The sequence below is a fragment of the Triplophysa rosa genome, linkage group LG25 (genome assembly GCF_024868665.1).
Source record: "Triplophysa rosa linkage group LG25, Trosa_1v2, whole genome shotgun sequence".
Classification (NCBI taxonomy): Eukaryota; Metazoa; Chordata; class Actinopteri; order Cypriniformes; family Nemacheilidae; genus Triplophysa; species Triplophysa rosa.
In genome coordinates, this window is record NC_079914.1 from 3703301 (window position 1) to 3715567 (window position 12267).

At 36.5% G+C, this 12267-nt stretch overlaps 1 protein-coding gene across 1 annotated transcript in view; it reads left to right on the forward strand.

The window, feature by feature from the left end:
* The window catches only part of LOC130548638 (E3 ubiquitin-protein ligase RNF123), a 153160-nt gene that overhangs the window by 19624 nt on the left and 121269 nt on the right, over positions 1 to 12267 (forward strand). The window contains exons 19-24 of the mRNA XM_057325536.1: positions 708 to 779; positions 1435 to 1555; positions 1917 to 2018; positions 6192 to 6292; positions 6593 to 6785; positions 7407 to 7552. Of these exons, the coding sequence (XP_057181519.1) occupies positions 708 to 779; positions 1435 to 1555; positions 1917 to 2018; positions 6192 to 6292; positions 6593 to 6785; positions 7407 to 7552 (735 nt within the window). The remainder of the gene's footprint in view (positions 1 to 707; positions 780 to 1434; positions 1556 to 1916; positions 2019 to 6191; positions 6293 to 6592; positions 6786 to 7406; positions 7553 to 12267) is intronic.

A 12267-nucleotide genomic window follows, 5' to 3' on the forward strand; every position in this document is an offset into this window, starting at 1 on the left:
AAAATGAAATTCTTTGAATCTTTAGGCATACGGTATCTGTAGAGAGTTCATTACCAGTAAGACTAGTAATGTGATAATATATATTAATACTAGAAAGGAATACTAAGGACTATGTCCAATAAAAAAGTTATTCTGGGACGGATCTCCCAAAAATGTTAAGTTTGACTGTAAAATTGTGTAACTTTGATGGCATCAGAGTTACTTTTATGTTGGTTCAGAATATCAGACTTTTTGTATTGTGGTACCTATAAACATGTCAACAGTTTAAACACTTTTTTTTTACATTTTTAATAGTTTTCTTTGCCATGAAAGTAGCTAATTTGAAAAAAAGTTAAAGATAATTTCTGCCAGGTATAGACGGTTTCATCGGATGCACACGCCTGGCCTAACTTCCGTTCTGTGTTTGTTTATAATTTAACAATTTATTTTATATTTAATTTACATTACGTTCATTTATATTCATATTTTATTGTATATTAATGCTATTAAATTCATTTAAGACTACTCAACAGTCATTGATTCTTTTTGCAGGTCTATCAGAAGTTAAGTTTGGGCCACTTAACATAAATTTAAGCTGTTGCCGCTGAAATGGCTGAGACGCATTTGAGAACACAACAACGTTTGAGCATATTTTCGGTCTTAGATTTGTTTGTGTGCTATCTTGTCTGGCATATTGGTCTGGCTCAAATGGATTTCTCTTTTCGCAGGGTGAAGCTTCCCGATACATTTTCCTGAACAAATTACGCAAGTTTCTACAAGAGAACTCCAGCAACAGAGGGGTATGAAAAGATTATTCATTTGTCAGTCTATTCAAATCACTTTTAAGCAGCGGATCTTAATATTCTTAACTTCAAGTCTCCCACAGGCATAAGTCCCCCCTCACTCACAATTTTCACCTAAAATATTCTTGATCTTGGCATAACTAGAAAGATGTGTATTTGTTCTAAAAATAACCAAACATTAAGATAAATATTGCTTTTTAATAGTTTTAGCTTTTTTAGTGCTTGTTTTGTCTTAAAAAAATAGAAGTCATCTTGAGGTCCCCTTAAAAGTTTATTGAGGCCCCCCCAGTGGACCCCGGCCCCCGGTTGAAAAAGACTGAAGTTCTGAAGTTTCAGGCGATACAGTCAGGCGATAGAAAGACTTGTTTAACATGGGTTCAAGACATTTTATTGTGAATTTACATTTGGTCAAGATGTCATGCAAACAGCTGGGAAAAGTTGGACCTTTTTTATAAAATTCACATGATTTATAAGGCCATCAAAATATGGCTTAGGCAGTTTCTTGTATCAAATGTATATACTGTAAATCTATATAAATGTTTGTCTATTGAACCAACATTATTTTAATAATCATTTTTTTTATTGGCTGGTTTGATATTTGCTTCCCGCTTGTGAATTGACATCAGTCATGTTTGTGTGTTCGCATTTTCAGAACCCCACAGTTTTATGTCCTCCTGAATACATGGTGTGTTTTTTACATCGTTTGATCACAGCCATCAGGGGCTACTGGGATGAAGGGAGGAGAAAAAGTCCTGGATCCATCAGTAGTGAAGGTACATGTCTTATTACGAATAGTGTCAATGACGCAAAGTTGCATTTCATGCCTTATAGATTTCCAAACTGAGACGTGTTATATCCTCCACAAGTGCATTGAAACCGATCTTAACTTCGACTTTTATGTTTTAGCTGATTTTTATTGACTAGTGGAATACACCGACCATTAATAAACATGAATAAAACCGCCAGAAAGCTTTTAGGAATGAGGTCACGTTTTCAAGCGTTTATTATTTGGCCACAGATGTAGACTCCATTATCATTGTGCGTACCAAAAGTGCTTTTGTCCTTCATAGTTTGACTTCATACAGGACATATGGACAACAAACTTTGTAAACGTTCTTTTTGTGTCTCCGTCAGATGCATACGTTCCCCCTCAGCTGTTCTACAACGGGAAGGTGGATTACTTTGACCTTCAGCGGCTTGGTGGCCTTCTCTCGCATTTAAAGAAAACGCTTAAAGGTTGGTAAAAAAAGAAATAAATCTTTTTGGGTTTCAAAATCATAATGTGCGTAGTTCCGCTGGAGGCCACCAGAGGGAGCAGAAAGTCAATCTGTAAACTGACAACAGCAGAAAATATCCAATCAACTTTTATCATATTATCAAACTTTACATATAAAAATTATTGTAAGAAATTATATATACAAATATTCGATTGCATTTTTGTTCTGTTTATTGTTTGTTCTGTTTATTGTTTCTATTATTTTGTTAAAAAAAATTATATATAAAATAGCTATAAATATTACATTTAGGCATTTGGCAGAATATATACAGTATATATAAAATATTTATTAGCATTTTGTTTTGTTTCTTTTTATAATTGGTTATATTTGTTGTATTTTGTTTAAAAACATTTTTCCCAGAACTTTTCTCAGATGTATTGCTTTTTTGTTTTATAATTTAAATAGGGATTCTCATATTGATGTGCTCATTATGTTTGTTTTGTTTTGAAACTTCAGTTATTGATCTTAGCAAAGCTGGCAGGCAATGTGTAAAGATTGATCAATGCTACTTATTCATTTTGAATGGAGACCGAACGCGCATTGTGTTGAACCTGCAGGGTGCTTTTTTTAGTTGGGAATTTGCTTTTGACTTCGCCGTTAACCTCAAAAACAACGGTCGGCCGTTACTTTGATCTGTGGCGTCATTAAAGTTTCTGATATGATGGGATAAGATAGATGTCGGGTACGTTTAGAAAGACTCTGATGCAGATGGCCATTGATTTCCCTCAGGGTAGCGTCACATCCCGTAAATATATTGACGGACAGTGGGGAGCGAGAAATAGAGGCTAGAGATTTTTCTTTTTATATCTGTGTATTTTTAAGCGTATTGGCTGGATTACCCAGAATGCACTGAGGCAGGAAATATTTCACAATTCATTTACCTTATAATGTCCTGATCAATAAAAGTGTCAAAAAGGCCAAAAACCATTAAAAGAAATGCACCAGTAATGTCATGCTGTCTGGTCAACTCTGGACATAGGCTACTGCTTTAATGTATTATATGATTTGGGACGCACTCATCCCAAACTGGAATGCTGTATATATTTAAATTACATTTATGCATTTGACGCTTCTATCTAAAGCGACTTACAGTGTATTCAAGCTATTTTTATCAGCATGTACCCTGGGAATCAAACCCATGCTCTTTGCTCGATCCTGATACAGGATTATGAATATGCTAATTAAGAATCACACGCTTTCTGTTTAATCACAATGTGAAATCCAGGGTGTTTTCATTGGTGGTGAGGTACGTCATGCGTCACTTTGTTTGAATTCATATACAGTACCATCACTTGTTTCCTAATTTTTCACTCGCCTTTTTCTTTCTCCATTCTCATTTGATGAAACACTGATGATTAAATTGTTCGCCTTCTGACGTCTCCACATTGTTCATTGTTCTTTCAGAAGACTGATCGAGCTCTTTGTGATTGTTTCCTCAAAGCCTTGTGGGTAAATCTCGCATCGACACATGTGGTAGTTGTGTTTTGTCAACAGTGACCGTTTGTCGTTGTCAGGCATCGGTTCTGACAGTCGTATCTTGAAGAATCTGTGGGCTGAGGCTTAATTGTAATGCCAACTTTGGAGCTTGTCATTCGCACTGTATCTCGACAATGTCAATTTATATTTAGCAGCAGCAGTGGAAAGCATTTCATTCTTGACATTATTTGTGTTTTTACTATTGATTTTGGCATCAAACCGTGCCGTATTTTTAATTTACTCAGCATGACATGGTTGAATCCACCATCTAGGTTTCTTCCTAGTTCTGTTATGACTTTTGTCTGTTTAATAAAGTAACTCCACATTTGGATTAGATCGAACACTTTACCAAAAGAATTGCCATATTAAACTTTTTTATGCTAGAAAGATGAACAGTAAAAAAATCCACAGATTTACTTTAAATACATTTTTGGGACAAATTTAGAAGCCCAAATATTGAAGACAATTCACTGCAAAAAAAAGTATTTTACTCTTACTTTAGTATTGTTGTCTTGTTTTTCTGTACAAACATTCTTAAATTACAAATATACAAGATTACGTTTTTTCTTGCTTTTTTTGTTGCTTAAAACAAGACAAAATATCTGCCAATCAGGTAAGTTATCTTCTTTTTGAATTATGTTTTATTTTTCTTATCTCACTGTCAGATATTTTCTTGTTTTAAGATTAAACTCTCAAGAGTTTAGTATAAGATATAGATTTAACAATGTTTAGATCATTGTAAAACAAGAAACTTACTGTGAGAAAATAGTATAATATATAATTTTTGCAAGTTTAAACCACCAAGAAGACCCTAACAACCACTTAGCATTGCCCTAGCAACCGCCCGGAACACCCAAGCAACGACATAGCAACACATTTACAGTAAAAGTGCCGCATTAGCAACCACTAAAACATTTCTACAGATCAATTACCATAATCACATCATAAATCATTTTGAATGGTCTTGATGTTTGTTTTGAAACCTCATCTGTCAATCTTTCCTGAGCACTTTAGCAAACTTCACTACAGCGTTTTCAGCATTTACCTTCGATTTCCATTTGAGGCTAAATGGACGGCCTTGGTGCTCTCACCAACCTACTTTCATACCGAATCCATTTCACGGCTTCATCAAGGTCACGACAGTATGAGGAAAATATCAATATTTTTATTTAGCAGTCCATCGTCTTCGAAAAGCAAGGGATGTTCTTATCCTAAACAGTTTATTTTTCCGTCACCTGATGTTTTTAGCGTGGTGATGAGAATTGTGGATGATCAATAACGTGACAGATACTATGTTATACTTGAAGGTCATGTTTGAGACATTAGAATGTAAAAAAATAAAAGCATCACTTCTAACCAAGCTATAGTTTTGTAAAAATATATCAAAAAAGTGAAACGTCCACCTGTCGACTCCTCTCCCTTACGTTCGCAGTCGTCAGGGTGTAATAACTGTCAGATTTATGGATGTGCTCCTGGTGATGTTTATGGATACTGAAATTTATCAGCGACAATTTACTGATGCGCAGGAGTGACTCCCGCAGGTCGAACGAAGACGCTGGATCAGCCTGACGCTAAACTAATGAAACTATATCTCTCAGGTCACCCATCCTGTCCGACTACTTGGTCCTAAATTATGAAACCATCATGCTTATGATAAATTATAAAATACAATGTGCGTGTAGATTGTTCAGTTTTTTGGATAATTGGAAAGACGAGTGTACTGTTTGAAGGTTAAATTCAGATCTTAATGTAAACAGAATTTAAATATGCTAAAATGTCCATATTCAGCACATTTTTCTATTGCCTGCTTAAATGAACCCTCAGTGCCATAAATGTCTTCACTTTGCTGAGGTTAAGCCTTCTTTTCATGTTTCTGAACTAGCTTTTTTTATCCCAAATGCACTTCTGTTGGACACAAGTTAGATGGCTGTGGATATGTAGACGATTGGAAATGGAGCACATACGTCTCATAAAGTCCTCTGATGACTTGAAGCTGTGATTTTTATTGCTCTGCTGTCCAGAAGAAGAAAAACGGCCATTAATAAATAATAGGCCGGAGAGTTCATGAGAAGTTAGGAGCTTGTCATCCACTGATTTGCTACGCTTTGAAATTTCTGTCTCGGGGACTGATAGAAAGTTTCTTTTTAGTTTGAGTTTCACATTGTTTCTAGAAATTTCTGTAGCACAGGGAAGGTGGGATGAAGCAATGATGGATGACAACGTCTGGAACTTGGTTTGTGAGGACAGTATCAGTCATAAAAAACAAAAACGATCAAACGTACACTTCTGAAGTTTTGGACGACTCATTTTTAGTAATTGGTTGATTAAACTGTTGTTTTGAGCTCAGTGTTATGCCAGTACCTTGTAATTTCTGCGTACGAGTAATAATACCAAAATGTATAAATGTGTGAAAATATTGTATCGTTTTAGGTAGAGTACCTTAGAGTACAACAATTAATGTGATTTTCGTATTCAGCATGTTAAACTAAAATAATAAATAATAACGAATTATACAAGCATAAATATAAATAAAAACAAATATGTGCACTTCAGATGCATTTTATTTTATATTTTCTGTTATTTTATTACATTTTTTACTTTTTAAATGTTTTTATTTGATCATTTTTAGTGTTAAAAACGTTTGTGTTTTTTTTAGATGATCTGGCCGCAAAGGCCAACATCATCATAGACCCAGCAGAGATACAAGCTGCCTCCATGGATGACCTGGATGAAGATGATGAGACCGGAGCCGCACAGGTACAAGCTTCAAGGGATTTTACTTTATGACTTGGTTGACAAAGTACTTGCTAATTGAGCAAAATCTGTTTTTTAACATCATGAGCCATGTGTCATTTTCATGACACTGGTAATTTGCCGGTAATCTCAGAACTCCTATTACTGGTAAATTGGGAGTACTGCTTTACCGGAAAAGTTCTGTTCACACACAATCTGTTACCTGCAATTTTCTTGCAATTTACCAGTAAAGACTGTATGTGTGAAAGGGACTTTAGAGTTTAGACAATAACGAATGACATGATGTGTGTTTGGGATCCACAGAGACCATCTGGTGCTGCTGCTATGGGTGGTGCCATGGCCCGGCCCAGCTGGTTAAGCTCCCCGACGCTGGGCAGAGCCAACCGCTTCCTTAGCACTGCTGCCGTCAGCCTCATGACCCCTCGACGACCTCTCGCCCCGCCCGAGAAGGTCAAAGTTCGGACGCTCGCTGTGGAGCAGAGAACAGAGGAGGATAGTGAGTCAAACCATTTACTTAAATTGAAATCCAGGCTAATAGAAATAAAATTGCAGAACTTTTATGCCTATTTCTAAACAACATCTGCGCTGAAATTAGAAGATAACATTTAGTATATAAAACCATAGAAATATGTTTTTATGAGAAATATAAGCACGAATATGAGCGAGAAATGCGAATATGTGCCATTGGGACGACTTGCCCCAATTTGTTTAGTCCCATGGACTGCTGATGGTTCAATCCTTGATCATCCGATACACATTACACACAAAACTGTTCATTGCTCTGTATGTATATATGTCAAATTTGAGTCAATTACTACCTTTTAGTTCGCATGTTGGTCCGGCTGTCTCCAAGTGGGCTTTTTCTAGGACAAAATAAACTGTAATGTGGACCAGACATCATGAGTCATAGGTCAAAGTTTAGCGTATACCAGACTACCTGACGCCCAATCACACATCTACAGGTGAAATCATCTGGAAACCAATTTGCTTTTCTATTAGTCTCAAAAATCTATTATCCGCCTCAAAGGAATATGACATTTGAGCTCAAATCCCTCGTCTTTTCTTTCTCCCCCTTAACCAATATCTCTCTCACCCCTCTCCCCTCTGCCATGTTCAGTTGAGGGAAGCCATGGTAACGATGGGCTGTTGCTGGGGCGACCGTTAGAAGAGCCCGACCAGCCAATCACGGAGAAGTCCCTTCTGGAGATCCTGGATGGGGTTATGATGATGTATAATCTTAGCGTTCATCAGCAGCTCGGAAAGGTAAGAGATGGAGATACAGACGTCTTGGGTGTGTGCAGGAAAAAGAGACTAACAGGCGGAACTTTACTTGGCTAGTACAGTGCTACATAGAACCAGCTCAGACTGTACTCAAAGTTTGCTTTTATTTTGGTGACCTGCTTCTTTATTACGTGAACTGTAGAAATTGATATGAATGCACAATGCAAGATTTCGTTTTAGAATGTCATATTGGGACAAAAAGATGATGTATGACGACATATCAATAGACGATATTAGAGATGCACCGATGCTAAATTATTCCAGAATACCGATAGCCGATTACTCTGCCTATGCCGATATCAATTCTCAAGATTAAATGAATATTTCTTAACTTTCTGAATCTAATTAAATGGATAGTTTTTCTCACCCTCAAGGCATCCTAGGTTTAAATGATTTTGTTCTTTCAGACAAATACAGTCAGAGTTATAATAACATTTATCGTGGCTCTTTCAAGCTTTATAATGGGAGTGAATGGAGGATGAGCGCAGCCATCGATAAAAAAACAGCTCGACCTTAAGCAAATCGATGCGTTTGTTTTAGAGAAATATCCATACAACTTTATAAACTGGATAACTTCCTTTGTCTGAAAAGTGTGAAAAGTTGCTTTTATCGACCGATATATATATATATGGCGATATTATATCTGTGCCTCTCTAGATAATTTTATCGACACAGTCCTAATTCTGTTAATGAAAAACACACAAAAAGTTGTAGACACTTTGTTATGCACATGAAACCTAAAGCTCAGCTCACAATTCGATTCAATACATGCTGCTTGCTCATATGATATGTGGTACCACAATATAATTTTTTTATCTGAAATTAAAATAATTTCTTTTAAAGCATTAAGAATTACTAATATTTACTAATACTAGTATTTTTTGTTGTACACACCACTTGTAATAGAACATTTAACATTTAAGGATTCATTCAACTTTCTGTATGTAAATTAAAAAAAATTGAATAGATGTGTCACTGAAAATAAATCAGAATGATAACATCAAATTAAAATTAAGAAAAGGTAGGGCTGTCCAACGATTAATCATGATTAATCGCATCCATAATGAAAGTTTGTATTTACATAATAAATGTCTGTGCATATTTATTTTGTATTTATAACCACATACACATATACATGTATATATTTATTAAATATTTGCATGTATATATTAATATTAATATATAATTTAAATTATATATAAACATTTACTCATTTTTATTTTTTCTAATATTTCTTAAATATATGCACATATGTGTTTATGAAAACAAAATGAATATGCACAATGCACAGACATTCATTATGTAAACACAAACTTTTATTTTGGATGCGATTAATCACGATTAATCATTGAACGGCCCCAAGAAAAGGTATGAAGAAAGCAGCAAAAGCCCAAAATTGAAAAATAAAAACATTATATATGTTGATGCAGGTCATGTGTTTGCAGCTCAACCGATAGCATTAAACAAATCACCATAGCTCTGATACATATTGTAACTGTTATTCTGTGCTACAATATATCATTACACCCCCCCCCCCCTTGGAAAAATAACATACACATTTTATTTTGCCCTAAGCTTCTTTGAACAATTTTTTGGGAAAAATAGTCCACTTTGATTTACAGTCGAATTCTCGTGCCAGCTCATCTTGACCGACCCGCTCCGCTGGTTGACGTGTGGTTTCTTTAAAGAGTGAATCACATCTCTGTAATACACGTCCTGCCGGCAGCTGTTTCTGTTGTTCAAGTCTTTCAACAGCGAGGAGAAAAGAGTCAGACATATAAACGGTGCGGCACTCACGGCTGTAAATGTGTATCATTCATTCTCTCTGTGAAGTGCTTCGCTCAGCAGTTGGCTTTGACCTCTGTCTCCTCACTTGTGTCCTTAAACCTGAAGAAGAGGCGTTTCTATCACAGAGCGATTGATTTTCTGTTCCTTTTTTACTCTTAGTACTAAATACCTGTCAACATCGTGCAGTCTTTGGATTTTCTTAGTTTATTCCTAAGAGGATGCTTATAAATATCCAGAAATGGTTCCGGTGTGCGATTGCTCATCGCTCAACTGCACAGGAAAACTGGCTTCATCTTAAGCCTGTGTTTAAAAAAACTGCAATAATTTGAGTGAAAACGTGTAAAATATTTCTAATCCACATTAGACTATGTTAATATACATGTAACATCTTTTGTGTACTGCTGCTGGAGAGACACAAAGGTGAATAAATGATGACAGAATATTCACCTTTCATTACTTAGTGAGAACTGAAGGATGGTTAAAGGTCATTTTTCAGTTATTCCACTTTGATTTCTGATGTGATTGTCGTCAATTGAACGTGTTATTGAAATGGCCGAGAACTGACTGGCAGATTACGAGCTGTGAGTAATTTATCAAACAAGCTGTCATTCATCAAAAGAACGAGTCGTGTCACTATGGAAACGGTGCAGGCTTCGGGATCTGTACTACAACATCCATCATTAAGAAAATCCTCTGTTAGAATGAAGGCAGCATAATGATGGCATCTATGAACAGTATGTTATTTGGGACACATCTCATTAGTTTGGAGATCATTCGGCCATCTGGCGAGTCACTGGTGTTTTATGTACTGACCAAAGTCAATTTTTCTCTTGTTTGGCACTCCGGTGAATGTTCATTCTGAAACTGCTGAGTTGTCATTGAGTGGATGGCATTAATTCAGAGAGATGCTGACAGTACAGGGTCAATCCCTCAGGATACACCTGAGGTTAGGTCTCATGTTTAAGGCTTCAATAGTGATTGATCATGTTGTGCGGGATGTGAACCCACAACATTTTGGTTCTCATGTTCTTTACGCAAGTAATCGTGCCAATCCGACAATTATTTCCATTGTGTGACATATGATTCTCTAAAGCAGGGTTCCCAAACTTTTCAGCCAACGACCCCCAAAATAACAGTGCCAGTGACTCCAGACCCCCACTATCCTCGGAGGTGGGTAAAATATACAAATGTTGCACGCAACTGCGCACATGCACTTATTAAGTCTATCCAAACACGCGCATAATGACAACACAAAAGCTATTTCTAATAATAAAAAATATATATTTCTGGGAATCATCATGCGACCCCCGCCCTCGCGGCCTTGCGATCCCCCGGGAGGTCTTTGGGAACCCCTGCTCTAAAGGAATAGTTCACCTTCAAAATGAAAATTCTGTCACCGTTTACTCACCCTGTTGTCATTTAACCTGAAGATATTTAGAAAAATGTTGGTGACCAAAAACCATTGGTCCCCAATGACTTCTATTGTATGGACACAAAACCAGTGCAAGACAATGGGGACCAACAGTTTTGTGGGTAACACTTTACATTAAAGGTGCAGTTTGTAACAATTTTGCAGTAAAATATCCAAAAACCACAAAGCTAGTGTTATATATTTTGTTCAGCTGAGTACTTACAAGTAGTTGGAAACATTTGAGATATTGTAAATCTTGAGAAATTCGCCATTCTAAACAGTGACACGGTGCTGTGCAGTCACCTGTCAATGGTGTCATATCCGCGTTCCCCTTTTTTACCGCCTTTACTGACGTAGAAACCGCATGACAACAGTGTCGTTGACAAATAAGGAAGTAGTGTCTAGCAAGCCACTAACTTGTTTCGAGCAGTCACTTATTTATGGACCACAATTATTCGCAAAAATGATAAAACTTTACCTCATCCGCTAACATGATTTCTTGTTCCCGTCTGATTGATGGCCATCAGCGGTGGAGTTGAAGACAAACAGATCCCATCATTCCACGCTCCTTCACAAGCATCAAGCTACGCCATTGTTATTGTTTTGATTCTGCGCCCTTTAGCGGCGGTTTTTACAAACCGCACCTTTAAATTTCTCAATGTTAGTGCATGTTAGCTAATGCATTTACTACTGTTAACAAATAGCACCTTATTGTAAAGTGTTACCGTTTTCTTTTACCAACATTTTTCATAATATCTACTGCAGGAGAAATAAATTCATACAGGTAAGTAAATAATGACATAATTTTCATTTTGACTGTGAACTATCCCTTTAATGGACATTTAATGAAGTTATTTATGAATGAAAACTACCTATAATGCACCACCTATAGAGTTACGCTTTATAGGTAGTGCATTAATTTAGACTAGTAATCGAACTGAATGGAACTACTTGTGCATTAAACGGTTTTGTTGCACACGTTTGAGCCAATCAGAATCGAGCATTCAGACAGAGCATGTTATAATGGAAATTGAAAGCGTTAGCGCTGGTGTCATGACAAAATGAACCTCTGGAGAAGACTGATTCCTCATTGATACATGTAAGTTAACTTGACTTTGTAAGTTAATTAAAAGTGTCTTGTTTCCTACTGAGATTTCTTCAGAACTCTGTTGGATCTTGATGAGGTTTACGCTGGAGCCTGTCTGGTTTGACTAACACAGACTTCATAAAGAGTTTTTTAATTGGCTTGGCACGGTGCAGTCAGACGTCTCGCCTATTATTTATATACGGCAGATATATACGCCCCCTCATTATTTATATACGGCAGAATTCAGGCACATTGTGAAATATTACCATTGTACCTCGTAATTTCATCAAACTCTAATGCATTTTTTATTCTGCTGAGTTTGAGAGGGCCGGCTGGCCATAGTCTCAATAAATAATCCAGAGGCCTCATTTTGGGAATGGCGTAAAGCGGTTGCTCAAATGAAAATGAGCT